Raw genomic sequence first — 27,844 nt, 5'->3', positions numbered from 1 at the left:
CCCATCTTTGGTCAGTCTTTCTCATCTGTTTAATCAAGGAAAGTCAAATCGAGTTAACAAGCAAATTACTGAAACCTCTCTTGTTTTTATAGAATTAAACATAATCTTTGAATTCATATTATATAATGCTTCATTTCGCACGTGAATTCATCGTTGCATTCCCAATTAAAAACTACAAAAACCTGGAAGTTAGAAAAACGATACAGGCCGATTCGTGCCTGTATTTCCCCAAACTGTACTTCTTAAAAACATAATCAGGCTAGTTGTTATCCGCATGAACATCTGAAAGACTCAATTGCGTCAGTTCCTTGTTGCCTCTTCTCTTGCCCTGTGTGGAGACCATTGTTGCGTATAGCAACTAGCTATTCAGTTCTGATATCCCGATATTCATCCGTTTTTGTTACCGTCGTTCGTTCTCTGTTGCCTCTATGCCATCAACCTGAAGTTGCAAGTAGCTTGTTTCAATCGAGACTGACGAACAAGTTCTCGCTGCAAAGAACTTGCTCCAGAATATCTGTGGGCGTGACGATCCGTGTACTGCCGACGATCACCTAAAAAGATGTGATCCGGGTATCAGAACTGATGAATGCACGGTGTTTATATAACCGGAATGATTCGTGAAAAAAGCTGCAATTTCAATGGCGGATAGGAATGGATATCCTTCTTTCTTTACATTTTAACAGAAAGGATGCTATAATATTGTAGCAGAAAACAAATGAAGGGGCCCATGCTGTGAGCAACTTCTTGCTATCATCTCCCCCAAATCAGAAGGGCCTTAAGCATCAACCGACCATCTTCACATAATCTTAATATGTATATCTATATTTTTAACATTGGCTGCCTAACTATAGCATAGTGCGTAGTGCCTTAATATAGACAAAAATATCAATGATTGATGGATGTTTACTGCTTTTTTCCTGATGCCGGCTAACAAGTTACTCACAACCCCTTTTCAAAGACACCATATCGACCATGTTTCACGCGCCTCGTGATATCAACAATCTAGCAACAACAATTCACGTAGTTAGTAGACATAAATCAGACGCAGACACACGAACGAACCTCAGCGGATGGCCTAAGCTTCTTCGCAATTTCTCGAATTTGACGAACTTCGTTAAATGTGATGCCACCAATTACAAAAACATACAGAGTTTTGTGATCATCTGGCCTCGGCTTGCTCACATTCATAAACAACCTACGGAAAGATGAATTGATCTTACGTAACAATCACCAGGCAAGACGAGAACACGATGGACACACCTGATATGCCCTTATCACCATTGGGTCTTGTTTAGTGAAACATGGTTCTAGAGAGTAATTTCTATTGTTGCTGATTCGGATAAAGGTATCCCCAATAGATTTTGCGGGGACTTGGGGGAAAGCAGAAATGGGGCCTACATAACGACGCTCAGTTACTTGCTGGATTTGTCTCCCCAGCCACTGACCTCTCTAAAATGAGAGAATATTTGGCCTAATATCGCTACTAAATTCTGATGTGTAAATGAAAAGAGTCACCTGAATGCCTACTGACTTGCTCTATAACGGATTTAAGGAAAATACATCACCATTTCACTGAGGACCGCATTTGAAGGTGCAAGGAAGAAAACATGATATCTTACACGATTTGCGAATGGTCAGTGTGTTTTTTTCAGTAACATCTCTCAGGTTCACACGGCGCAGTATTCTGAACAAAGCAGAGTCCAAAAGGACTGGCTTCCTTCGACGTGATGAGATGCAGCAACAATGCATAGCGGAGAAAGAACAGCGGAGAAAGAACAGCGGAGAAAGAACAGCGGAGAAAGAACAGCGGAGAAAGAACAGCGGAGAAAGAACAGCGGAGAAAGAACAGCGGAGAAAGAACAGCGGAGAAAGAACAGCGGAGAAAGAACAGCGGAGAAAGAACAGCGGAGAAAGAACAGCGGAGAAAGAACAGCGGAGAAAGAACAGCGGAGAAAGAACAGCGGAGAAAGAACAGCGGAGAAAGAACAGCGGAGAAAGAACAGCTGATATGGGGGCTTCAATGCGAATGTGAAAGAGCAGTAACTGTAATGATTTATTCATGTAGGTGTGGGCTGCTATCACGTAAATACTTTCAAATATCAAAGAAAATGATACATACCCAAATCCAGTTTTTAAAAAATCTTTTAAACCATGCGATTTGAACTCGACATCAACCAACTCTGGTCGATCTGGATGATAAATTAACTGCATCAGCTGTGATAGCGCGGGCTTGTATTCGGCCTGCCCACCAGTGTTTTTGTCAAGAAGAGTTCTAAAAGATCATTATTTAATCGCAGGTTAATTATATCACAGTGTATGCTTCACACTGTGAATATTCAAATTGCGGATAATTTTTGCGTGAAGATGGAACGTCCTATACAGAAATGTTTGATAAACAAATATTTCCCTAAAATAACGAAATTTGGTTTGTTACAAATCCGTTCCTCAATGCAGCAACAAGCAGCAGCAAGAAAGTTTACTGAAAAATACCTGATTTGTCTTTGTTCATGTCGAGCTCTGCCAATTCCACGCAATCTCTCAAAGATATCAGCCACCTTTATTCGTACTTCTTTCTCACTCGGAGCATCATGACCTTGAAGAAGACAAAATTATTCCTTACTCCAGGATAAAGATGGAAAGTATATTGGTATTACAAAGAGCTTCATTCTGTGAGGTGTGATCTTGATGACATTCTTGGCATTTCCAACTTCTTTATGATGTAGAAAACATCAAAATTTCAGAAAAAACTGTCATGTTTATTCTGATTTCCGTGTAAGTTGTCACTTCTGGCAACCTTTGCCTCTACATCCCAACATCTTTTTTCTTCTGCAGAAAGCGTTTCGTTACCACTAAGAGTCAATACTGAATGAACACCCTTTGAAATTTTTGTTCTGGGACGCCTTCTTTTAAGAAAGTTTACCAAGAAAGCAGAGAAAGTTTACCAAGGAAAAAGCCTCCCCTCTTCTGTTTATTTAACTTTTTTAGGTTTCTTACCCAACATGTGCAAAGACAAAAACAACAAAGATGAAGCTATGAGAGATATCATAAAGACAACAACAAAATGATTGTTCTGTTCTGCGTTATCTCAAGCTTTTGGATATTAAGATACAATGGCAAGTGTCAGAATGAAAAACCAAAGCTACTTCTGATGAAAAAGGTAATAATCCATGACTTTAACAATCTTGCATGTTGTAAAGGTTGCTTGATATCTATTTGTTTCTGATTTGTTTATACAGAACCCTATTTTGGACCCTTTGCTTGTTCCCATTCCTCCGATTATTCCAACCATCCCCTTTTACAAGATATTTAGAAGTTGTAGCAGTTTACAATGCCATACCGGTGTTAATATTTGATGTGATGCACAATCCATTTGCGCTAGATGGAAAACTAAATCAACCTGCGAACACATATTTTTAATGAAAGTCAACACTCACCAAGTATAAAAAGAAGATCGTCGTTGTGGTTTCCATCCAGAAGAATATTAGTTATCGCGTTCTAAATGAGAATAAGAAAACCATTATGGCAAATGATAAATGTGGCCAATCCTTTGGTTCTCTAGGATTCATAGTATCCGGTCTCAGAACAACGGGGTTGTGAAAAGAATGAAAATTGATTTCTGTTGAGAAACCAGCACTGAGTCAGTTTATTTTTCAAACTTTTTGTACCTTGCTAATATTCGACACCCTTCAAAATGTAGAACCATCAAGTCTCTACTCCCTGCTATTTGAGAGGCTTTGATTCAAAGAGCACGAAGCTTCTTAACATTGGAAACTAGAGCCTTCCAGCATTTGCAACATGGGTTGTTTAAGGTTGTTAATAAAAATGTAGTAGGCAAAAGTTATTGAAGTCTAGCACAAACAGCCAACCTGTAAGAAAGAGTTACAACAGTTAAAGAATTTTTATCCGGACGATACATCTTAGTCTCTCGTAAAAATAACAAAAACTTCTAAAGACATTTCCTTCGGTTTTCTGGCAAATTAACGAACATTCTTTAACAAATTGCATACGCATAAACAGGCAAAAACACTTTTAGACTATTAAGATAAAATTGTTTGAATGCTAACCTTGAATTTTTCTTCTAATCCTGGATCAATGACCACCGTACCACCCACAGCAGAGTAAAAATGTAGACACAACAATAATGAATCGACCACATTGAATCTGTGCGCAAATATAAATCCAGTAATAGGAGGTTACAAATGAAAAATATATCCATAAAAGATACTTCTATATGACAGAAGGTATCATTCCGTTAGATGAAGGAAGACCTTTTGATTTCAAAGTACGACTGATGGATGGGAAGTGCTATGTTATATTATCGACAGACTTAAATTCACATTATTGCATTGTCATAAAAATCACTCGAATGAACTTGCCTTGATTAACTAAAGAAAGGGTAATGCAAAGAGAACTACTGAGGCTCATATTTAGTTACTTTGGATAATATCATGAAAAAATATTAAGACAGTTTTAAGGTCAAATTGTGCGTACCTATTTGAGTCACTTGTTACCAAAGATAATACTCTCTCTAGAAACTTGGATGCATCTTTGCCAAATAGTTCGAGCGTTATAACCTAGAAAACAACAAACTAACGTCGATATCAAAATATTCGATTGAACAACTTATAGATAATCATTTTCTGCTGAAAATAAATTATCAATGTTTATGGGCTTAGAAACACATTTTAAAATTGTTGATAAAATTGTTGAGATCATGACGTTTTTCCACTGAATCAAGCAACTTTGATGATTTACAGATCAAGCAACTTTGTTTTAAAAAATATGAAAGGAACCTGTTAAAAAGACACCTGTTAAAAGAAAATATTTAAATTTCTAATTCATTCTAGGTGCATCTTAAAATGCTTAAATCAATTTTCGGAGAGTCACGTCCTTCTATAATAATACAGACTTTCAGAAGAAATGGCAACTTTGCAAAGAGACAAGAATGCTTTTTGATTGCAACATGTATCACCAGTTTTATATGGTAAAACTTAAAATCAAGCAGAAAAGTTGGGACCTTTTCAGCACTGAGGACCTCATCTCTGTGATCATGGTCAATAGCAGTTAGGGCATTCACAGCAGCCATGATGCATTGCAACACTCCGCCATACTTCTGGAACAGCTTCATGTCCCCTCTGCAATAACACATTATTAATAAATCATGATAATGCTTCTTTAAATGACCAAACGAAATATTGTCTTTGGCAGAGTACTCACTTAAAACCAAGCTTCAATGTTTAAAACAGAATTAACAGCCATATGGACCTAAGTGTGACAACTGCAGATGTAAAGTTAAAAGATTCTATTGTTATGAATAATTACATCAACAGCTACTTTATGATTGTTTTAAGTGTGAAACTTGAAGTTAGGAGCCCCTGTTTCAGACACCAAAGCATATATGTGAGTGTTTCTTTAAAAACTTCATTTTGTAAACACATTTTTTATTTGTAGCAAAAAATTGATTTAATGCAAACAACAATTGTAGCAAAAATGCTTACTATTATGGGACTGTGAGCAGCAAATCTAGTTTTTGAAACAAAAGAAGTCACAAAAAATTCCAGCTAAATGTTACTCGTGTCATGAAAGTAAAGCCTTAAAGTTTTGTCTAATTGAAAACAAACATATCAATTAAAACCAAGCTAACATGTACCTAAAGTATCCAAGAAGGTGTTTCACTCTTTCCAAAATTGGCCTGTCATCTAAGTCAGTGAATTCGATTTTCTCTTTTTTCAGAATATACAAAATCTTTTTGTGTAAGAACTTCATTGATATCTACAAGAAAAGAAATAGCAGATGTGGAGTTAAAGATAAAGCGTAACCAATGAAGTTCTTCAATCTAAAGCAATAATGTTGTATTTTGACAATGTTTCACAGCGCCCAGTGTCACCAAGAGAAAAACAGATAGAAACTACATATCACATATGGCAAGAGTATCAAATTAACCTCTTTAAAAAAACCAAATTTACCGTTTTTGGCAGTCAGTACTCGTAATCACTGCTGCAGATATAAATAACTGCAGTATTCAAAATCAAGGAATCCATGTATCAAAATTTAAATCTACAGGGCATCATCCGCCACATTTTCATAACAGGCAGAACCCATATTCCTGCTCACTCAAGTTTACAGAAGCCAGTAATGGTTTTGTGGGGGAGGAGAGATGACACCCTCCCTATGGAGTCACAGACTGTCTTCTTACTCAAGACATTGTTTACTGCTTATTTGGCAACATTGTAGTCACCATAAAAAAGCAAACAACCTAGCAGCTGCTCTCCCCATAACATTTTCTTTTGTCCCCCCCCCCCCCCACCCCCTCCTCCTACGACATATATCGATGGATGGATATAGAGAGCTGATGGATGAATGGGATCGATGTCAGTTCCTCAATTTTAATATAGAGGATTACTTGGCAAAAATAGACCTTTAAAAACCTTGGCTAAAATTTTACCTTTGATTGCTCCATCACAAAAGCATTCAAAACCTCTTCAACTTGTGAATCACTTGGATGGGCCAGGCAGCCAGGAAACAAAGTATCTGGAGTTCTGCTGTTTGAGATAAAACACAAAGTTAAAGACAGAATTCTGATAGTAAGTCCAAGCCTAAAATGTTAATAGAAATGGTTTGGTTTTGAAACTTTTAAAAGAAGCTTCTTACTCAAGAAACAACATCTGCCTGGCAACAGTGAGAATTTAGATAAATCTCAATAGGCAGCTGGTATTTAAGTATCGAAACATTGATAATGTCAAACATTGCAGTTACTGGAATTTCTCAATAGAGTTGATAACAATGATGAATTCACTGTGATTTAATCAGAGCCCGTCTTTCGTATTTGGGTAATTGAAGAAGAGGTGTTGACTCAGCCAGATATGCATGGCCACTTTTCTACCTGTATCATTCGTTTCTATTCATTTGGTTAAAAAGGAGATAGGGAGGTTTCTATGCTAATAAGCACAGCTGGTAGATCTTACAGCCTTTAAATGCCCATAATTCAATTCACTCACTTTCCACTGTCAAAGAGCATTTCCATATTGACAGCAACATCATTATGGTGACCAGGTAATTTAAAGAGCACCTCCATTATTGTATCTAGCATGTTATCAGAACCAAAACTTGTTGGTCCCACAAGGTCCAATATTCTGTCAACAAAGACAATTGAGGCCCTTTTGGAGGCTGCCTGGAGAGGAAAACAAGCTCTGGGATAACATATGGTTTGCCAAATTAAAAAGTACAAGATATACAAATTGTTTTTAATCTATAATTCACTTTAGTTTAAAGCCATCACCACTAATGCTCTATTAAGAATCAGTCCTTGATGTTCTGAAAGGGAGTGCTTAAATGAGAGTTATTAGAAGGGGGAGAAGCTTATTAGAAGGGGGCTTGTTCAATAAAATAAATAAAGGCTAAGTTTGTTTGCTTTCCTACAAGTTTGGATGTTGAAAAACACTTAAAAATGACATTGGAATTTGATTAAAAGGTAAAGTAATATGTGAAAATTCAAAATTTTTACACTACATAGAAACTCTGCATATTCTTGCATTTGGCAACCATTTTCTTTGAGGAAATTGGGGACTTGACAGTGAGAATAATGTACTTCAAATTTCTGTTTAGATTGGAGGGTCATTCCTACCAGCTTTTGGTATACTTCCCCTGCTAGTACTGGGAAGAAATAAAACTGTAACAGAAATTCCGAATTATACTGGCCACTTGGTGCCAAAGTTTGTACCTTCCTTCTTGCTTTTGCATTTGGCATGTTGGCGAGTTCAGAGGCAACAATCTTGCTAAAATGTCCAATTCCATAACAGTCTTCATGAATGCTCAAATTTTCAAAAAGATCATTGATAGATGATGCTAGCATCTGTTGTGGAAAAAGTAAAACAGTCAGCTCATTCCATAAACAGTCAGTTCATTCCATAAGCAAGGCATCACCTTTCATAAAATTTGATATAGATTTAACTTTTCATCAGAGGTATGATCAAAGTTTGGATGTGAAAAGTTTGATTCTGAGAATGTTGATTTTCAAGATCATAATATGAGAATTGGATGAGAATGATGGAATATTGAAAAAACTGCTACTGAAATGAGTAACAATCAGATGGATATAGATTTACTACAAGCAGATGGATACATAGCAGTCTTATGCTTTGCTAATTTTTTAACTAAGGCTTGCTTTTTAATAAAATTGTTTAATTCACAATGATATTCTTTCTGTTTCATATAATTATATAAACCTTGCATTGTTTTCTTCAAAAAATTAAACACTACATAAAACAGTTTAGATAGTTAGTTTTAATGAGACAAAAGGTCGATGCTAAAACCAAAAAGAAATTCATTTCGGTTTTGGTATGAGCATGAAAAATTGACAAAATTTTGTTTTCTTATTGAATGAGTAACAAATCAATTAAACAACAATATCTTTTGCACACTAATAAAAGCTAAGAGATCACAAATTCTATTCCAGGTGGATTGCCTGAAACATATATTGTTATTCCATGATTCGAATGTTGATGAGCCATGGTACCTTTATTTGAATTTGAAGATTGTGTGGAAGAAGAGCAACATCAATATCAGCAAGACTATTAAACATTCTCTTGTCACCCTAAAAGGAATTACAGCATAACGTTTGTGATGTTTGAAATAGACGACTTAAACAATATTGTCGTAAAAGAAAAATAATGTGCCAAATACATCAACTGATTCCCAATAACTAACAATTTAAAATGCATTGTCTATCTAAACTCTTAGCTTATGTATACAAAAATACTGCCCTTTCCTGAGCTTATTCCTGTGAAACTGAATAGATGACCCTAACCCCTATGTGGCTGTATACAATGTATCATGTATGCATAGTATACAATGTGAACAATTCAGTCAAACTAATTGATATGTTCTGAGTAAAATTAACAGACAGTAATATGGACAATGTATCAAAGATGTACCTTGCTGTGTAAGAAGCCTTGAAGTCTTGCAACATCTGATGGCAAGATGGTAGAAGCATCACTATGAATTGGTGTAACAAAAAGGTCTGGCAGGATGTTGGAATGACATAATGGCAAATGTATAACATTTGCAGTTGCAAACTAGAATAGAACAAAAATATCAGTTAAAGTCTGCTGAATTATTTGACACTATTTTTAGAATTGAAGATAACATGAAGTAATTGAATTGTAGATGTTTCTGTTAGGAAGGACCTAGCAAGGAGTTTCCTCAGAAATAAATATTTAACATATAAACCAAGGGTAATTGCTTTGTTAATTCCAAACACACTTTACAAGTTCTAAACAAGTTTTTAAATGCTGAACATGGTTGGTACAAAATGGTACTTAAAGAATTAAAAGTAAATAAGAAAACCTTCACTAAGGCTAATTAGAGACATGATACCTTGGCAAGCAATCCTAAATTATTGAAAATACTTACTTCATTGTGCATCCAAATCTTTAGGGTTCTTGCAACCTCTCCAAATGTGATTACTTTGGAATTACCAAGCTGGTGTTGATTTAATGTAGCAACAAAATCATGTATTTCTGAAGAAACTAACGATATGATGACCAAATGATGAAAATCACTTGACTTTGCAATTTTTTCAATTCTTTTTAAATTCGATCCAGTGAAAAGTGATTTAACAATGAAAACTGCTTTTGTTTCTGAGTCCAGGCACTCCTGTTGAAGAGAAAATATATGAAAATCACTTTATGAATTTTCTGATCATTTAACTTCAATTATCTAATGGCATTAGAATTTTCATATATTAATTTTCATTCATTGCATTTTTTATCCTTATACGTACTGTACACATCATCTTACATCACTCTTTCTAAGACCCTGTTTACACTAGAGTGTTTCATCCGCATAAATTTTTATCCAGATAAATTTTTATCCGTTTAGCTCCTCCATTTACACGTGAAACTAAATGGTGAGTTTTTTAACTGGGTATGCGCACAATCTTTGATTTAAGAGAGCGCGAAAATAATTTTCATTGATGTCAGAGTGAACACGTTCATATTTCTGTCTTAAAGTTGACAATGCCAAAGAAATCGGAAATATATCGACGGGAAGTAGCAAGAAGACTGATTAGAACTTCACATGGACAGATGAGGAAACTGCTTTGCTGCTCCAAGGTCTTTCCCAGAATCAGCGTGGTCATCGATTTCTTCTTGAAGCTTTCAGAGTAAGACTTATTCTTTGTAGTCATGATTTGCTATCCTCAACTATTGATTCCAAGTTGCGTTGGCTAACTCTTAAGAATCTCTCAGATAGAGCAGCTAGCAGAGCGTTTAGCCTTGCTGCAGCACTACAGAGCTTAAAAATGCAAACAGAGATAGTATAATGTTTTGAAGACTTTCATCCATGATAGTTCAGGAAACAGCAAAAATGACATGAAATATTAACAAAAGCGCGCCAATTTTACTCTTGCGCCGTTTCGTTATCATATTTAAATGGCCTCAATGTGAAACAGAATAGCCTCACTGTGTATGCATTTAAAAATTTATCCGGATAAAACTGTTTACACTCCCCTTTGCCGGATAATTTTCTATCCGGACAAAAATTTATTCGCTTTCGTAGCAGGATAAATATTTTAAGGCAAAGCGGATAAATATCTACACGGATAAAATTCGCTCTAGTAGACAGAGAGCCTTTCCGCATAAATTTTTATCCGGATAAAACACTCTAGTGTAAACGGGGTCTAATTCACCCAATAACCATTGTCTCTAATCACCCTCATAATGAAACCATTATTAGCTGACCAGCCTTTTTCTTTCTTTTTTATATTCCTTGATTAGGTTTGCCAATTCTGTGAAATTACTTACGCTTTGTAAAGTACATGCCAAAGTACATGTCTTCAGCAGAAAAACACGTATATAACATGTCTTGCTGCTTATATAAATTGTTTCTCTATGGATCATGGTTATCTGTTTGTTAAATAAGAATGAAAAGTTGCAAAAAATTTTGTGGTCTAATGGCAGTTTTAATAGAAGGAGCTGCATTTATCATCAAAATCATCCCTCATTTCACTAGAAATACACAAGTTTTAGTCAGGTTCTTGTAAAATCTTGATAAAAAGGGCTGTTTCAGCCCACCAAAGGAAAATAGGCATTGGGAAATATGACATCATTTCCTCTTGATTCTAATACACCTTGTGATCTTGAAAAACCTTGATAAATCAAAGGCAGTTTTCAAAGGAGATTGCCAATCTGAAAGAAAGTCTAGGTTGGGAGTATGAGCCACAGCAAGTCGTTTTTTCCATCTTGATTTTCCCAGATACTTTACATACCAATCTTACAATTTCCTTGTTTTGGTTGTCAGTAAAACCATTAACCTCCAGCTCACATAAAATTTAACTAGATTTTTGCCTGAAATTTTTGGCCAAAATACATAAAAAGACAGAAGTCCTGAAACAATCCTTAAATTATCGTTCGTATATCTTTGCTTTAATACGATTCAACATCATTCCACTTAATTCTGTAATAAAGGTCAAAAGAGCACATAAATCCTACCAACTGATTCAGGAATTTTAGTCTTTACAATAAAATATAGATAGAAGATGTTTGTCCGCACAGCAAAGTCAATCGTAATGACATATCTAGCGTGATATCATTGGCTTTAAAGATTTTCACCTTGCTATCATCGATACTTCGAATTGATAATGCCCCCGCAGAAAAAATCTTGTCAACTACATTCATCCAATGAAGGCATTCTGCAGATCCGTCATCGAGAAAGACGACTGCGTTGGCTACCGTTGAAAGAAGCTTCTGTAGAAGTTTGAATTTAAAGTTTTCTGCCATGGCCAATGATCACAGTTCAGTGTGCAACAAGTCGTCCATGTTGATTTCCTCTCATACAAATGTTGCTGCTGTTGTTTTATGTTTTGATGATGACGTTGCGCTTATTTTTCGCAGGGAACAGGGAGGAAATTCAAATCAAATTTGATGTAGAAAACATATTCAAATGATTATGAAATTAAAAATAAGCAATGTTTGGAGTTATAAAATGCATATTAATATTTGCTAAAATTAACTGGTGGGTATCTGTATGTCTGTAATGGTTAGGCCTTGCAGTAAAAGCACAATCTTTATTTGTTTTTATGTGGAAGTGCTGGATTCGAGGGGTGGCTTATTCGAGAGGGGGCTTATTCGATGATTAACGATAGTTGCATAGTTTGCTTTGATCTTGCTTTATGAATATGTCATTAATGAAAATGTTGAAAGGAAGGGGACCAGGGACAGAACTCTAGGGAACACCCGTTGAAATTGCCCTTGTAGGTAGTCTTGGATTAACAATAATGCATCTCTACTAAGTCCATCAGCTTCCAATTTTGCTATTAAGAGTTCATGTGAGAGACAATCAAATGCATTGCGATTTTCTCACCATCCAAGCATTGTTTTAGATCTTCGATATATTTTATAAGAGCGTGTTGTGTTCCAAAACCTTTGCGAAAGCCACAAAAGAACGGGGATAGCAGATGATAAATAAGAATGTGTAGTTGACTGAAAATAATTCTCTCAAATATTTTTGAAATAGCAGGCAAGATACTGATTGGTCTATAGTTTTTCTTGCTGGTAGATGCATCTTTTTTAGATATAGGCATGACATCTGCTTCTTTTAGGTCAGACGGGAATCTTTTTTGTTCTAAGCTGCTATTGAATATTTCTGTAAGTTGCTGCTCATTTAAAACAACTTGCAACATAAATTTACAAAACTATTCATCACGAAAACTCAAGTTTCACAGAAGATATTTTTAGTATAACTGAATCGCCTTATAACATCAGGGGGCTCACTTTCAGTAGAAATAAACCAAACACTATATCATACAGATGTCCAGAAGTATCGAACTCAATTGCCACAGAAATAGCTTAAAGCTCAAATATAAAAACCTTTAAAGCAAGTATCAAAACTATGTCTGCGATTTCTTGCTCGTGCCACATTTGTAAACCATTTATAGGACAAGCAGGCTGCATATATGACAGGGAACCTACTTTACATTGATGTATCTTATTAGTTATTCATCTATTTTTGTTGCGTTGTTAAATTCGGTTATTGTTAAGATATATTTAGTTGGTTATAATTAGCATTAGTATAGCTAGTAGTGTACGTTTACCAACTCAAAAGAAAGTGAAGAAAAAATATGTTGTTTTGGTTGCAAATGTTCTGAGCAGAGTATATAACGCACACAGTTTAGCAATCAAGAAATGAACTACCGGTAAAGCCTCTTTTATTTGGCTTTTGCCCCTCCTCCAACTTTTTAAGAATTTCTTCCTACATTTCTCAACACCCTGCAGGCCTGTGTTCTGGAGTTGAAAACACAATCCAGAAATGTAAAGAATTCTGAAATTGAATTTTCCCGCCAACATTACCTCACGTGATTAATGAATCGTCACATGCAATGAATTCCACACGTCCTTGGAAATCAGTTTGTTGTAGTAGAGCGTGAAACTGTGGAAAGGTGGAAAAGAAACGTTAAATGTGAAATGTAAGTATTACTGCGTTGATGTCATTGTAAAAATGTTTTCGGAAGGACTCAGTGACAAGCCTGTTATAATATTTTGCATAGCCACTTCTAGTCTTAAAGTCAGAGTGGATTGCCCTCTGGCCTTCCAAGCTGCAAATAAAAAATTCAAGCAGTTTTAATCTTGTCGAGCTTTTAATCTTCCAAGAAAAACGGTTTGGCCTAATATCGAAATAAACTTAAGGATTTGTTCATATCGCCAGGTAGGTTGACACTTGCTTTTGATGAGGGAAAATATACATGGCCTAGACATATTTACGTTTGACGAGATAGGCCTGTTTTGAGGTCACAGGCAATTAAGATGATATTCAGCAGTCAATTGGGACCTAATTACGATTTTATGGGTTACTTAGCAGCTGAGTGAATACTGTGAGCTGCGATTCAAGGCATTTGTATACGTGATTCTGATTAGCTGTTTGGCCTAAGAGATGAATCTATACTTTTGAGTCCTGTTCTGTCTTGGCAACGTCATTACCGATAACACAGTTTCGGTGTTTGTAGTTAATAAGCTTGTCTTCAGAGCCCAGATTGACTTTAGAAGTTATAAAGATAATGCAAAATACTAGGCTTGGCTCTTATTATTAAGAATCTAGGCGAAACCTTGCCATTAATCACCAAATGCCTTTCACTGACTGACAATTTCGATCATGATTTCAAGAATTGGTATGTTCCTCACTCAATCGTTCTGTTCATTTTTCATAGACATTTTTGTTTGGTAAATAAAGTCCATCAGGTTCCTGTATAGAAATGTGTGTGTCTTAATGATTTTCACACTCACAGTGAAATAAAACTTTAGTATTACTAACTTTGAACCTTTGCTTTAAAATTTAATGATATTTATGTTGTATTTGAATTTCCTCTCTCTATAGAAGGCTACAAGAAGTTCTTTGAACAAACCTTTGGTTCAGTTTTACATAAAATATAAATTACATCAACTGTTTATCAGTTTGCAGTATCACAGGCTGTTAGTCACAAGACATCAACATTATAATATATTCATGATTTTATCTTTAATGTATCATTATAACAGGCGAATAGCCTACATCTTTAATGACCAATGCCTCTGTTGGTGGTTATATTCAAACCTTCCAGATTATACAAAGCCCAGTGATTGTGTCAGACTCTGACATGGAGACAGAAAGATTTGCTTTTGTCATATCTGTGGACTTTGCGTTAAAAGTAGCAGAATCCTAAGTTGTTAGTTATCCTAATGGAATATTCATTATGGGAAAACATATACAATTTGCCAATTCATTAGGAGCCTTAATGGTGAGTTGTCATTTGCCTGATTTAATTAGTGAAATGTTAGATAACTTAGGTTTTATTGTCAAGGTTTATTATCAAGGTTTTGAATCTGAACTTAACTATTGTCAGGGTTTTGAATCTGAATTATGTCATCATTGACACAAGTTGCCAATTAATTCTGAATATTTTCAGTTGATATGGATGTGATCTTTGCATATCATTGCTACCACTGTTTTCTTTCAAGAATTTATTCTTTTCTAGATTTAAAATGACTTCAAGGTTTGGTTTCTTGAAACCAGTGGCCAGAAGAGGTATTTATTTGCTACTTTAATTTGATATCTCTCTGGACAAGGTTCCCTGGACAGGCTCTTGAGAATGATATTGTTAATGAGATTTTTATGATGGATTCCAATCTGACAATTATTTTCATCTCTTTTTTTAGTTTATTGAGCCTTGATTTTTACTTTATTTATGGTACATATTAAAATGAAGTTTTTATTACTTTATTGATCCTGTGACATGCTAGTAGACAGGCTGTATTTAATCACATGTCAGCTTGTATTTAATCACTGGTAAAAATTTTCCATGGCCAAGTCAATATATTTCTTTTTCAACTTTAAGGTTATAAACATGTGACAGATGGGCTTTTATGGATTCTAATGTAAACTTACTGTAATTACTCTGGTACCAGAGAGTTGGGTCCTGATCACATGACTAGATTTTAACACATGGCCATGAACATGGCAATCAAGCACTCTGTCAACATTCCCAATTTGCCATGTTCTGTAGGATGGGGAGAAGGGTGGGGGGCTTTTGGTTCTTCTGTAGGGTACAGGTAGAGCTTTGTTTGAACATTGGAAAGTAGCATTGCCACTTTTGCTGTTATATTTTTTTATCAAGTAGGATTCAAATAGATGCTGCTTTAAAAGTTCACCTCTAATTTCTTTTATTAAGGAGAAAACAAAGCTGGCAAACCCAAAGATAAAGGAAGCACCAAAAGCCAAGATTGCCAAAAACAGTGAGTTGTCTTTTCATGTCATTTTAAGTGAATTATTATATAATTATATATCTGTTGCTATTACATCATAATTTTTCATAAGCAACGTGTGCACAATCTGGGGGACTTGGTTGCTTCAACACATCTGGAAATTTTTAGAGATTCAACCCCATCTGACCTATGGTAAAAACTCAAACTGAAGCAGTGCAAAGTCTGAGGACCTGTTTGATACATATTCGTTTTTCTGTTGCAGAATTAGGTTTGTGCCATTAATGCAAGGAATGGCTCATTAACGCGTTAACTTTCAGACACCCTTGCAAAATATAAGATCAGCACTTTGATTATTCGAGACCCATCTTTGATGTCCCCTTTTAAGTTTTTTGCTCAAAATTTCCTTTGACAAGAAAAATGCTTGAAAAAAGACAAAAGACGAAATTTGAATCAATGAACAAGCAAGCTCTTCTAGAGTTACCAGAGACCCCAAAATGATGCAGACCCCAAAATGATGCAAGTACACTTGCGAGTGCTCAGTCGATTGCCAGCTATTTCCATCAAATTTGGAAAGTTGAAGATAAACCAATGGCAAGAGATTAAGTTACTGCCAAAAAAACAAGAAAATGTCTAATGTGCGAAAATATACGACAGTCAATTATTGTGATTTGTGATATTAGAATGTTTTTTATTAAAGCTCACTTAATAAAAACACAAAGGCTTGGTTTTCCAAAAAGTAAGGACCGTGTAAAAACATGTCCAGCCTCAATTTCTCTCCTGTTATATAATCAGAGTACTGTAATGCCTCGAATAAGCGCCAGGGCACTTATTTAATTTTTGAGGCTCCAGAGTGGGTGCTTATTCGAGGGGGGTGCTTATTTAAGAAGTAGATTTGGGTGCAATTTGTGTCATTCATTAATCTTTCTTGTTGAATTGCCTTCTTATTATGTTTTCGTTGAAAATTCGAATAAGCGCCTGTTTCATTCGAGGGTTGGGTGCTTATTCGAGGGAGGTGCTTATTCGATAACTTCCCCTCTAGGGTGGGTGCTTATTCAAGGGGGGCTTTTATTTGAGGGGGCGCTTGTTCAAGGCATTACGGTAGATTTTATTAGCTGATGAAACGTGCTACTAAAAAAGTCATTCAAAACTGTTACTTTGTGGCATTATAAACAATTTATTTTATTGAAACATCAATTTTTCAATATGAACAATATTAAAAGTTCCCAAGTTACAAAATATTAACAAAAGATCATTGATTCTCGACAAAAATTATCTGATTCTTAAGAAAATAGGTCTAGAAATTAAGCTCAGTCAATAATTCAAAATTTCTGTAACAGGATATTCCATTATGTTGTTTTAGTCAGATTCAGAATTACAAGAGCTTTCATTTGATACCAAAATCTTTGTTGAAGTTGCTACAAATCAGAAGCTAAGAGAATCTGGGTGTGGTCGAAATGCCCCCGATTTTGGAAATTTTGCAATTTTTGACCCGTCATAACTTGAAAACGAGTTGAATTAGAACCAAAAATTTTGGTTGTGAGCTTTTTTTATAGAGCCATGCAAATGAGGTTTTTCTGGGTACACTTGATATGGAATGTCCCTAACGGCTTAAGATAGTTGGGCAGGACTTATCGTTTTCAAGGTACTTGAAGCCAAATATGCCCCCGACTTACGTGTGCGTAGTTTACAAAATCTTTTTTCGCCTGAACGTGTCTTGAAGATCCGATTCCTATCCTCAAGTATGAGCTCTGATGATCTTACTGAGTCCTGCTTAACTCTGGATAGGTAACTCTGAAAATTTTTTCGTCGTTTCTATCAAAATGTTCCCAGGCTTTTCCTATTCTTTACTCTCTTTCCGCTCGTGAACTTCAGAGAATAGAAAATAAAACGACGATTACAATGGAGAGACCAACAGTGGCTTGGCTGCCGTTTTTGTGGTCGGAGTTGAATGAGACAAGCCATGTGATCAATACTTGTTTACCCGTTATCATACAGATATGCTAAATAATGTATGAAAAGTTTCACATGCATTGTTTCCCCCTGCTTGTGTTTTCGTTCTATATAAACACAGTATACGGCCCGGTATGTAAGGCAAACATGACTTAGTTTGCTGCCTGATTAAAAGACAACAGAGAGGATTTGTCTGTCGCCTTTAGTCAATGAAATGAAGAAACTTCGCCAGAGGCTGAACCCGTTGTTTCACAGAGGAAAATACGAAATTTGCCAGTGAGTAGGTTTGGCGATACTTCAATATATTTTAAGGACAACCAACAATGTTTATGATTTCTGATAAGGCTTTAAAATATTTGGTCAGGCTAACTCATTGTGAGAAAGAATTTTATAATTGATCTTTGAAGGGTGCCTGAGCTTGGGTTTATATCAGGTTTCAAAACTTCAACCTTTTAATTATAAAAAAGCAATGCTTGCTGAAAGCGATATTATCAATTTCTTGATGAATTTTTGCATCTGCAGGTTACTTTAGCTGCCACTCCCTTGATTTACGGTCTGTATGTCCGATATTACAATCCGACTTTTTAAAATTATATTGAGAGATGGGGAACATTCTTTTTGCTGAAATTTTCGTTGCCTTGAAGTCAAAACGATGTGTAAGAGAGAATAACTTAATGGCAGTGAGCCATTGTGACTCATCGCTCCCCGTCATTCAGATCACAGAATACTCTGTGTTCAAGTAACAGGTGACTTTTGTCACCTCACGTGAAAATGGTTCCTCGTCATAGTCATGAAACTGTTTGAATCTGATTATTGTAAATGATTAGATAATAATCCTGAGCCTTTCAAGTCCAGTCCAGTCTATATTTTTTCTTCTATGCATATTCTTCATTCTTCAACAGGTTTCAATCATTCAATTATCTACTTTAGTTACGATGCCTCTTTTTCACTCTTAGCCTCCGTTTCTACTTGTCAGTTAACCCACTGGGTTGGGTGGTTTAACATTTACTATGTATGGTTTAACATTCAACATTTACTAACATGTTTAAAATCACAGATAACGCTGTAAGCTTAAAAAAACCTTGTTAAATTGTTGTCATTAAGATTATATTTCATTTTTTTCCTTTTCTATTTATTCTCGAAGCTATGAAGTGGTCTATTATATAAGTTTTGTTTTCTGTAGGTCGAGTTCTGTTCACTTGATTGATAGTGTTTTGCCAACTAGCTCACACGAAAATGGCCTAGACGATGCTGGCGGCGATGATACCGTTAGCGACGAATACAGCAATAATAACTCGGTCACCCAGAATGGCAAAAAGAAACTTGAGCGAACATCGAATAATCTTTCAAAATTAGCTGACAAGCTAAATACCGGAAGGTCTAACCAGAATGGCGAGCCTGGAGGTAAACAAGCCCAACCAGCATTTCGGAGACGAGGCAGTTCTAATATTGCAAAGTTGAATACAGGGAACAGTAAGGAACGCACGGGAACCAGTCAAATCCATGGCCAAACACCGTACATGAAAAGTCCGAAATTTGACACAAAGCAACCTGCTGGAAAGCATATACCTAACAGTGGGATGATAGCTCAGCGAGGATTGCCGCGATTTACGGTAGGCTCGAATGTAAAGGGGAGCGCTAGTTCACGTGTCGAGGATGACAAAGCAGCCCCAGGTGCGAACGAGACATTCGAAATCCCGTCTGCAGACGATGCAGGTATGGCTTCTGTTTACAATCCTAGCTTTTGTCATCGTTAATAGCATTGCTATCACTGGATGGTTTTTTTATCGTATGATGTCATTTTCCACCTCAATAAGCTATCGCAATTTAAAATTCAGCTGATTAAAACTCATTTTCCTTGTAAGGAAGGTATTTCTATTTCCTCTGACGTTTCCAGCTTTCTTGTTTAGTGGGCTTGTACAGCATGCGCAAAAGGCATCATTTATGGGGATAATTTTATGCTTCAGTCTACAATAGAATTGAAATTGTTAATCATCCATCAGTGGGAAAGTTTACACTTCTTACGCTTGTTATTGTTCGTTTGTCTGCTTTGTTTTCCCAAGACATAAAGTTCTTGTACTGTATTTGATTCTCCAGTTGGTCAAATTTGTGTAATATAAGTAGGTGAATTGAGATTCCACTAGCAACAGAATTATTCTCTGTTATTTAACATAGGCTTATGAAAAAATTTAAACACTGAATCAGAGTATAAAGAGCAGCAAAAAGTGGATTTTGATGTTTAGCATTGGAATTCATCGTTAAGGATCTGAAGCACAGTTTGGATTGCGTTCAAAAATAGTCAGGCAGGTCATGCTAGCGTAGAGGTTTTCTAACACTTTCTGCAGGTTGTACAGCGCCTCTCTGAAATAAAAATTTCAAAAGATGTATTAATCCATCATATTGCAATTGTTTTAATATCATATGCCATTTTCAATGACGGTCCTTCGACGTGATTATGCAATTCAATTATTTCCTTCTGCCTTTTCAAATTTGTCTAATATATATTTCTTTTTGTCAAATTTGCCGCCTTTTGCATATTTTCATGTTTTGAAAGGCTTTACTTTTCTCAATTTGTCTGCTGCTGATATTGATAAACTCCTCTTCCAGCTTCCCGACCGCTTGCAAATCTGATGTTTTGTTGCTCATCCTCGTTTTAAAACGATTTCTGTTTTAGCAACAGATAAGAGTGCTTCACACACTGGACGCACATCATCTTCGCCAGTGGCCTCAACAGCATCTACGACCAACGTTATTCGAAGGCCAGCGCCTGCCGGGGGTGTTGCGAGATCTGGCATAAGGCCTCCGTCAGGAGCATTTTCTGGAAGTACAAGTGGAGCAGCTATTGCAAGAGCAGAAACGAAAATGAAGCCGCCCACTAATCTGCCACCCCGTGGTAGCAAACAGAATTTGCTCAAAGGAAACAAAGAAGAGCTGCGAAATTCGAGTAGTAAGGGTTTTGCTGTAAGAAGGGGGAGTGCACAGGAGACATCTAAGTCGAAAGATGGCAGCACAGATACCTTGAAAGCGCCGGGTGTTGTGACGCCCAGACAGAAAGCCCCTTCAAAGGAGTTACAGACCATGGCCGATAAATTGATATCCTATTCTAGTAAGAAGCTGCAAAGGCCATTGAGCATGTGTTCAGGCTCAGATCTCTTGCAGCCGAAAAACGCGGGGCAAAAAATAGCCCGGAAAAGTATTGGTGGCAGCAATTTGCGGACTGGAAATTCTTCGTCATTGCAAGATCTATCGAGACGGTTGTCTTCTTCAAACCAAGACATACCCAATTCTGAAGCCCGCAGTCGAAAGGGCTCTATGACTTTTTCAGACAAAGATACTCCTATGAGGAAATCTAAAAGCGGTAGTATGAACTCTTTAATCGCTGGCGTTCAAGAATTCTCTGGCCAAAAAGGTCTTGTGGGAAAAGTCACAGCTAATGTTGTGCCACGGAAAATATCAAACGAACTTGCAAAACCGCGCTCTAGGACAAGCTCAAAGACCCTGGGCTCGACAACCTCTGATTTCGGCATAGGGGATGTCACTACAGTGCATTATCAATCGACACCTGTCAACAAATGCGTTGGGTTCGAGATCCAAGCAGCAAAACGAAGCGAGCATCCTTTCGATAATGCCGTAAATGAGGATATTTCCGCTGTCTTTTGCGATGATAATAATGACCTGAAACCGAGCGATCTGGGATTTACGAATGTTGCTGCCCGTAGAATTTTAAACACAACGTTTGATGGTGGCGACAAAAACCGAACATTTGACGCGGTCGATATTCAGAACAGTACATACTTGAAAATTGAAAAGTCGCCCAATGTAAATGCCACGGTAATTAATAATATTACATTTAGCAAAGATGAGAACACCGAGGTTGATGAACAAAATGTCAACAGCTTGCTGGACTCTAACCTCTCCACTGAGTCACAAACACGAACACAAGATGCCTTGAATGTCGAGGAAAATGTCGTTGTATCAAAGCCAGATTCTCCACCGTCAACATGTGCGAAAATTAGTAAAGTTGCGTCAAATTCACCTGATAAAACATTAGATCTCGGATCAGCAGAGAGCAAGCCGGTTTTCCGTAGAAGCGACAAGAAAGAACCGGATTTGGATGGATATTGCTCGGACAATTTTTTGATGAATGAAAGTATGCCTCATTTGGATGACAGTCTCTTAATGAATATAACCGATGAACCAGATGCTGCTATGTCTTCTTCTCCCTTGGATTCGAATGAAAAGAAATTGTTTAGTTCAAAAGGCAATCAAAATTTCTCTACGACGGAGCCTCATAATGTTCCGCTTCCAAAAACCGCCTCTCGGTCTTTAGAATTTAGTGAACCAATTGAGAGTTCTATTGAAAAAAATGACGATGCAGCTGATGTGTTAGCTACAAGTTTGGTGAATGACAGTTATGATGTTATAAAATTAGAAGATACGACTGCCCCGGGGGATAATTCCATGCCCGGAACAAGTGATGGAAATAAAGCAGTTGTTTCTGAAATAAAAACTAAAGAAATTGAAACATATGCTCATGACACAAAGGATACAGGCGAAGATGGCCTTGTTGATATTTGTGAACAAAACAGGAAAGAAACTGTAGTAGACAACGACAACCCTCCGTCAGCGGACATTGATGAAGAGCGGAAACCGTTGGCAGCAAACAGATTTCAAATACCAGTGCCTGACCATGATTTGCAAGAAAACGAAATGAAGTCACAGCAAGTTGATGCTGAGAATGTTGATCAGAGGTTCTTGTCTTTGCTGTCCCAGACTGTTGAGACCTTCCTTGGTGACACCATAGGCAACGATAACACTATAAATAACCACGGTGGCTTAATAACACCGATAGACTCAGTAGAATCAAAACATATCAGTGTTTCCTCGCTGCCACCCAGTCAAATGAAAATCGCTGCTAGGCGACGCAGCCTCATCAGAAGGAACACTAGCCCATATGCGACGTCATCTGATTCTCTGAGTCTAGGAACAAGTTTTCGGATTCCAAGAGAAGCCTCGATTGCGGAAATGGAAGACGGCAATGTGATGATAGACGAGGCTACGTTCCGACATTGTCAAAATGATGTTCGGATAATGAAAACGAATTTGTTGAGGCTGAAGAGACTGCTCACGGAGGTATTATTATGTACCATTATCGCTAGCTTGCTTTCAGTCTTTGCTTTTTGACAACTCGGCCAATTGATCATTGGCTTATACACAATTTCCCTATTAAAGACGCACTTAATTAGAGTCTCCTCCTTCTTCTAGACAGATATTATGTCACCCCTGATGAAACATCCAAGCAAATTTGGCATATCGCCTCCCGTCACACCAACAAAATCAGTTTTGGTAAGAATATAATCTCAATATAATTTCTGTATTAATCATCTGGTTTAATTTAGATTTTCTGTCATTCTTAACATTTGTCCGGTAATTTTCAGCTCAGCAGAAGCTTTTCCGATGCAAGTAGTTGGCTTGCAAAGAGCAGGAAAACACCAGATTTTTTGATAAACAAGACAGATGAAGACAAAGTGGAAGACGAAATAAAGGAGATGAAAGAAAAGGTCACCCTTCTGGAAAGGGTATGTTAGTATTATGAATATGCAGAAATACCTTTATAGTATGTTTTCGGGATGTTTCCTTGTGTTCAAGATGTAATGAAGGAGCATAATAATACGAGTGGGACCTCAGCACGAAATCAGTCTCAAGATGACAATAAATCAAGAACTAAGTCGCTGGGCCTTCCTAGAATGAGCTTATTTTTTATAGCTCACCCTATAGCCACTCAAATATAGGAAGGTCTAGTCTTACATTTACGTAGATATACTTTTATATTCCTTTAATGCTGCAAAAAATATTTTAATCTTTGTTGCCTGCTTATTTCCTTTTTTCTCTTACAAATATTTCATCATTGGAAATATGAATTATTTTTTACTTCCCTTTTTTTTATTTTAGGAAAACGAAGAATTGAAGCATGATTTGGAAAGCAAAGATTACACAATTAAGCTTTTGCAAACTCAGCTGGTATTTTTTTAAATCAAATATTTACTTCTTATTTTGTCGAATAAACTTCACAATTAATTGCACAACGTTTCAAAGGTGTTTTGTATTAAAGTAGAACTGTTTGGTTCTTTTTATAAATTGTAGATTGCTTTAGACAACAACGTTCTTACATAATCTCCAATTTCGTAAATTTTGGTTTTAAGCTTGTTAATGTTTCGTAAACTTGTTAGATATTTGCTAGTCAAAGTCATAAGCTGTTGAAAATTAAGAGTTGTTTAATAAAACCAGCCGGCAGAATCATTTTAACACGTGTCCCGGAGGTCCAATGACGACATATAAGGGATGGGTAAGAAACTGAGATGTTTATATCACTTGTATACCACTAGCATCAAGTAAATCTGCTGTACGAAAGTCAATGTCAGTATGATCTGTTTACAAAAATTCATAGCAACGGGACTTTCATTGATCGTTTCAAATTGGATCAAGTCAAATAAAGATTTCGTCTACATCAAATTCATCATCCAAGTTTATAACTCAGAGATGCAACTTGGGACTATTCTGTGCTACACGCCAAATATCTACAGGCTTGCCTATACGGCATCAGGCTCTATTAAACAGGCAGTTTTCGCCTTAATTCAACAAGTAGCTTCCTTGTCGTTTAAGCAAGTTGTTGATTGCCATTGTTATAGGTGTAGATAACAACGTTTGTCTTTGTTTCTTTACAGGAAAATCAAGAATATTCAAAGCAAGTTGAGCTGCTGACGGAAGAAAAAAAGATGCTGCATAGGGAACTTGAAGAGTTAAAGGTCAGCTTAAAACTTGAAAATTTAAATTGACTCTAAGATTTAATTTACTTTTGACATTGGCTAGCTAAAAGAAAGGAGATAAGAACGATCTTCTTCTTAGGGTTTTTTTTATTGCTTAATTGAATTTTTTATTATGTTTTTTTCATATCGAATTCATATAAACCAAATTTCATACTTTTTTTATATTTTAGGAAAAACTAAGCGAAGAGCTTGGTTCCACTGTAACCAGGTAAATGATCTTTCTTTAAATTATTATCTTTGTATTTCATTGCGTTTATCTTTTGTGACTGGTTGGAAATATACAAATTTGTGCGACCATCTCCACCCTGAAAGCTACCGAGGCAAAGTTGAGGAGAAAATTTTCATTTATTGAAGAAGAAAATGTCTTTCTCAGAATGAAAGCTACTCCTTTTCCTCGTGTCCAAACGAAATTACTTTCCTCCACTAGTGAGACGTGTTGAACAGTTTTTAAGATTCTATATATTTTGCTTTTATTATATCTTATCTTTGATGCTTTTATTGTATTATATTTGTGATATTACTAACAAATTAAAGTCGTTACATTTTTAAGCAGCTTCATTCAAATTTTCTTCTATGCCATACCATTTGGTAACCTTACACTCTGATAATGACCGTGTTGCGAAATCAACTATTAATTTTAAAATACCGTTCCCAACTCTAACAGAAGCTAAAACCAAAAGTTCCACAATAATCAACTTGCTTTTCTAATACCTGGAAAAGCTGATCTGATTTACGGACTAGCCTAATAGCACTTTTACATAAATTCGATGATGTCATGATTCAGGATAATATCATGTAATGAAATAATACAATTACTGGCCCAGAGTCAGTCACATCGTGCAGGCACAAGATCATCTGCTTGAGAACCATCATTTCCTCGCATGAGTTCTCGCGGTGCATGTCTTCCTAGAGTTTACTGCATACCCATTCACATTGTGTTTAATTAATCCTTCACAGCTACGAATACGAGTGCCTGAAGCAACCGCAAAGCGCCAGCAAGATCAAGGCTGAAATCGTGAAAGCTTACTATGAACAAGCAGATGTCTAGCTCGCCAGTTCGCTGCACCTGTTTTAATTTGAATTATGCTGCAATGTTAATTGTTTTGTAGGGAAGTTATCTGTTTGATAATTTTGTATTGGTTTTAATTGCAAAAAATTTAGAAAAATTAATTGAGAATTGATAAATATATTTTGTATTTGATGAAGGAACACTCGAAAGAATCGCTATTTTTTGTTTGTTCACTGTTGTAAGGGGGCGCTGTTTCAAATGATTCACATGATGTGAAGCAAAATTGTACGTTCATTTTAAGTCCTTGAAAGACTCTTTATTCGATTCTTCATTCGATTTCAAAGTCTAATCAGTAAGCTATCTAACTGCCTGCTCCGGATTTATTATTATTATGTCGAACAAGGCTAGTTGGCACATGGTTGGTAAAGAATTTTAGATCTAAAACTCTTTTATAACAGAATTTAAACTCTTGAAATTATTGAGACATTCCTTCTAAATTGGCACTCATGCACGGAGGCATACGTTCAGAAGGGGATGGGGGGGGGGGTGGCTTCCACGAAAGCGTACGATTGTATACATGGGTGGAAAGGATGTTCAAGGATCTAAAACAAGATCCTCTAAGCAGCCTTTGATGCTAAATTTTTGAATAATGAAAAAAATATCTACCGGTCTACCATTAAGTGCTCGATACTTTATAGGCAGAATTGTACAGACTGCCTGGTGATCGCATTAAGCGTGAAACTCGGAGTAGAAACAAAGAACCAAATAGCGAATTTTTCAAGTATATTTGAAGGATGTTTTCTGAACCTTCTCAGAAACAGAGATTATTATGTATTGTGTCTACACTTCTATTGCCCTTTTAATTAGGAATATCAAAGAAAATCATATTTGGCTAGAACTCAAGGTGCCACAAGGATCCTGTTTGAAGTCCTTAAAAACCCAATTTTTCATCAATTATATATTTTTTACTAGGAGTGTAATTGAGATTTATCATGCAAATTGTAGTTACCTGAAAAGGCTGTCGACGGGAGAATAGAAGATTGGAAAAGTGCTTCGAATCCCTTGACATTTTGCTTTGGAAAATAAATTGTCTGCAGTAAATTTTAAAATTGAATTATGAGAGCATTAACTTGAATGAAAAACAAAATAAATTGCTTCATAATTTAACATTGATTGAAAGGAACTTCCAACCAACTTTTTTAAAATTTCGTCTCACTTCAAAAACTGAAACCCCTATCTAGAAACCCCTGTGTCTAAAACGAAACATAATAAGTCTTTAATGTCAGTCGTTAATGTTTCTACTTGTACGATAATTTTATCACCCAATATATTTAAAAAGCCTTAACAGTAAAAGAATTAGAGTTTTGCTTTCAAGGTTCCCAAAGCAATAGCTTTAGCGACATCCCAGGGGGGGCACTCTGCACATAGACATACGGGGGGGGGGGGTAAGTCCAAGAAATTTAAAGGCCACCCAAAAATATCAGCTCATTTTCGATATGACCCAAAAATATCAGTTTTAATTATATCTTGTACCCAAAAATATCACAAATTGGAATTTTGGGTGAGATAATATGATATAGCTGTAATTTATAAGATCTGCAATTCAAAAACGCCGTAAATAGTTGCAGTTGCCATTACCACACATGGAGCAAATGTTCAATTTGGATATTCACAACAATTGAAACTGAAAATATCTAGTATCACATCATATATCATATCATATCTAGTATCACATCAGACTTCTCTAGCATATTTCGTGCCATATAAAGTTTACAGTGAGTACAAAAAGTAGCTTTAAAACTTCCAAAGAGTATGGTAACATGACTCCCGACGTGACTTGAAGTGGGTAAAATAAACCTCAGCGAATTATATCCTTGAACAATACATTTGATTCGGATATGGAAATCTCACGAATACCCAAAAATATCAGTGTTTCTAAATTTGATACCTAGAAATATCAGAATTGTATCCACTATTTTCGCAGGACCCAAAAATATCATTTCTGAAAAATATTTAGCCCAAAAATATCACTTTGGCAAACATTTGACCCAAAAATATCGGACTGACCCCCCCCGTATGTCTGTGTGCCAAGTGCCCCCCTGGGCGAACAGTTGGGATAAAATGAGGATGTGACCTTTAAAGTATTGCCCAAAAGCCCTCAGCAATTCAAAACAGGAAAAAATAGCGCTAAGGGTGTCACGGAGAGTCAAATGTCCCCCAAAAACTTAAAATGACTCCCTTTTGGCAGCCGGAGTCTAGAATCTAAGTGAAAGTGCTTAGCGACGGCCCTGGAAGAGGGGTGTTATAATAAAAGCCATCAAAAGGCT

The 27,844-nt window shown here is 36.3% G+C and overlaps 2 protein-coding genes across 10 annotated transcripts; one reads left to right on the top strand and one right to left on the bottom strand.

Moving 5' to 3' along the window:
- Positions 1–65: 65 nt before the first annotated feature.
- Positions 66–17,553, bottom strand: LOC135682303 (sec1 family domain-containing protein 2). Of its 4 annotated transcripts, none has more exons than XM_065197143.2 (18): positions 17,405–17,553; positions 13,347–13,425; positions 11,610–11,877; positions 9,412–9,654; positions 8,934–9,074; positions 8,516–8,593; positions 7,721–7,852; positions 6,999–7,171; positions 6,446–6,542; positions 5,651–5,772; positions 5,018–5,135; positions 4,492–4,574; positions 4,065–4,161; positions 3,435–3,495; positions 2,491–2,593; positions 2,120–2,272; positions 1,063–1,195; positions 66–551 (listed from the first exon to the last, which is right to left on the bottom strand). In XM_065197143.2, the coding sequence occupies exons 3-18, from the start codon at positions 11,775–11,777 to the stop codon at positions 462–464; spliced, it is 1,992 nt and encodes a 663-aa protein (XP_065053215.2). In that variant the 5' UTR covers positions 11,778–11,877; positions 13,347–13,425; positions 17,405–17,553; the 3' UTR covers positions 66–461. The 4 variants fall into 4 exon arrangements, with proteins under 4 accessions (XP_065053215.2, XP_088969562.1, XP_088969563.1 ...); XM_089113436.1 differs by having other exon boundaries at positions 6,446–6,539; XM_089113437.1 differs by lacking the exon at positions 11,610–11,877.
- LOC135682206 (uncharacterized) lies at positions 13,357–26,032 on the top strand. 6 transcript variants are annotated; one of them, XM_065197023.2, is made up of 11 exons: positions 13,357–13,462; positions 15,005–15,054; positions 15,698–15,761; positions 18,865–19,397; positions 20,362–22,814; positions 22,947–23,027; positions 23,120–23,260; positions 23,634–23,702; positions 24,407–24,487; positions 24,679–24,716; positions 25,466–26,032. In XM_065197023.2, exons 2-11 carry the CDS (start codon positions 15,012–15,014, stop codon positions 25,554–25,556), a joined length of 3,594 nt encoding a protein of 1,197 aa, XP_065053095.2. In that variant the 5' UTR covers positions 13,357–13,462; positions 15,005–15,011; the 3' UTR covers positions 25,557–26,032. The 6 variants fall into 6 exon arrangements, with proteins under 6 accessions (XP_065053095.2, XP_065053062.2, XP_065053078.2 ...); XM_065196990.2 differs by having other exon boundaries at positions 20,356–22,814; positions 25,466–26,030; XM_065197006.2 differs by lacking the exon at positions 13,357–13,462 and adding an exon at positions 13,710–13,884 and having other exon boundaries at positions 20,356–22,814; positions 25,466–26,030.
- The last annotated feature ends 1,812 nt before the right edge of the window (positions 26,033–27,844 follow it).

This window comes from Rhopilema esculentum, chromosome 17 (assembly GCF_057945365.1).
Source record: "Rhopilema esculentum isolate cy_ngs chromosome 17, ASM5794536v1, whole genome shotgun sequence".
NCBI classification, from domain to species: domain Eukaryota; kingdom Metazoa; phylum Cnidaria; class Scyphozoa; order Rhizostomeae; family Rhizostomatidae; genus Rhopilema; species Rhopilema esculentum.
This window is presented reverse-complemented; position numbering and strand designations above follow the sequence as displayed.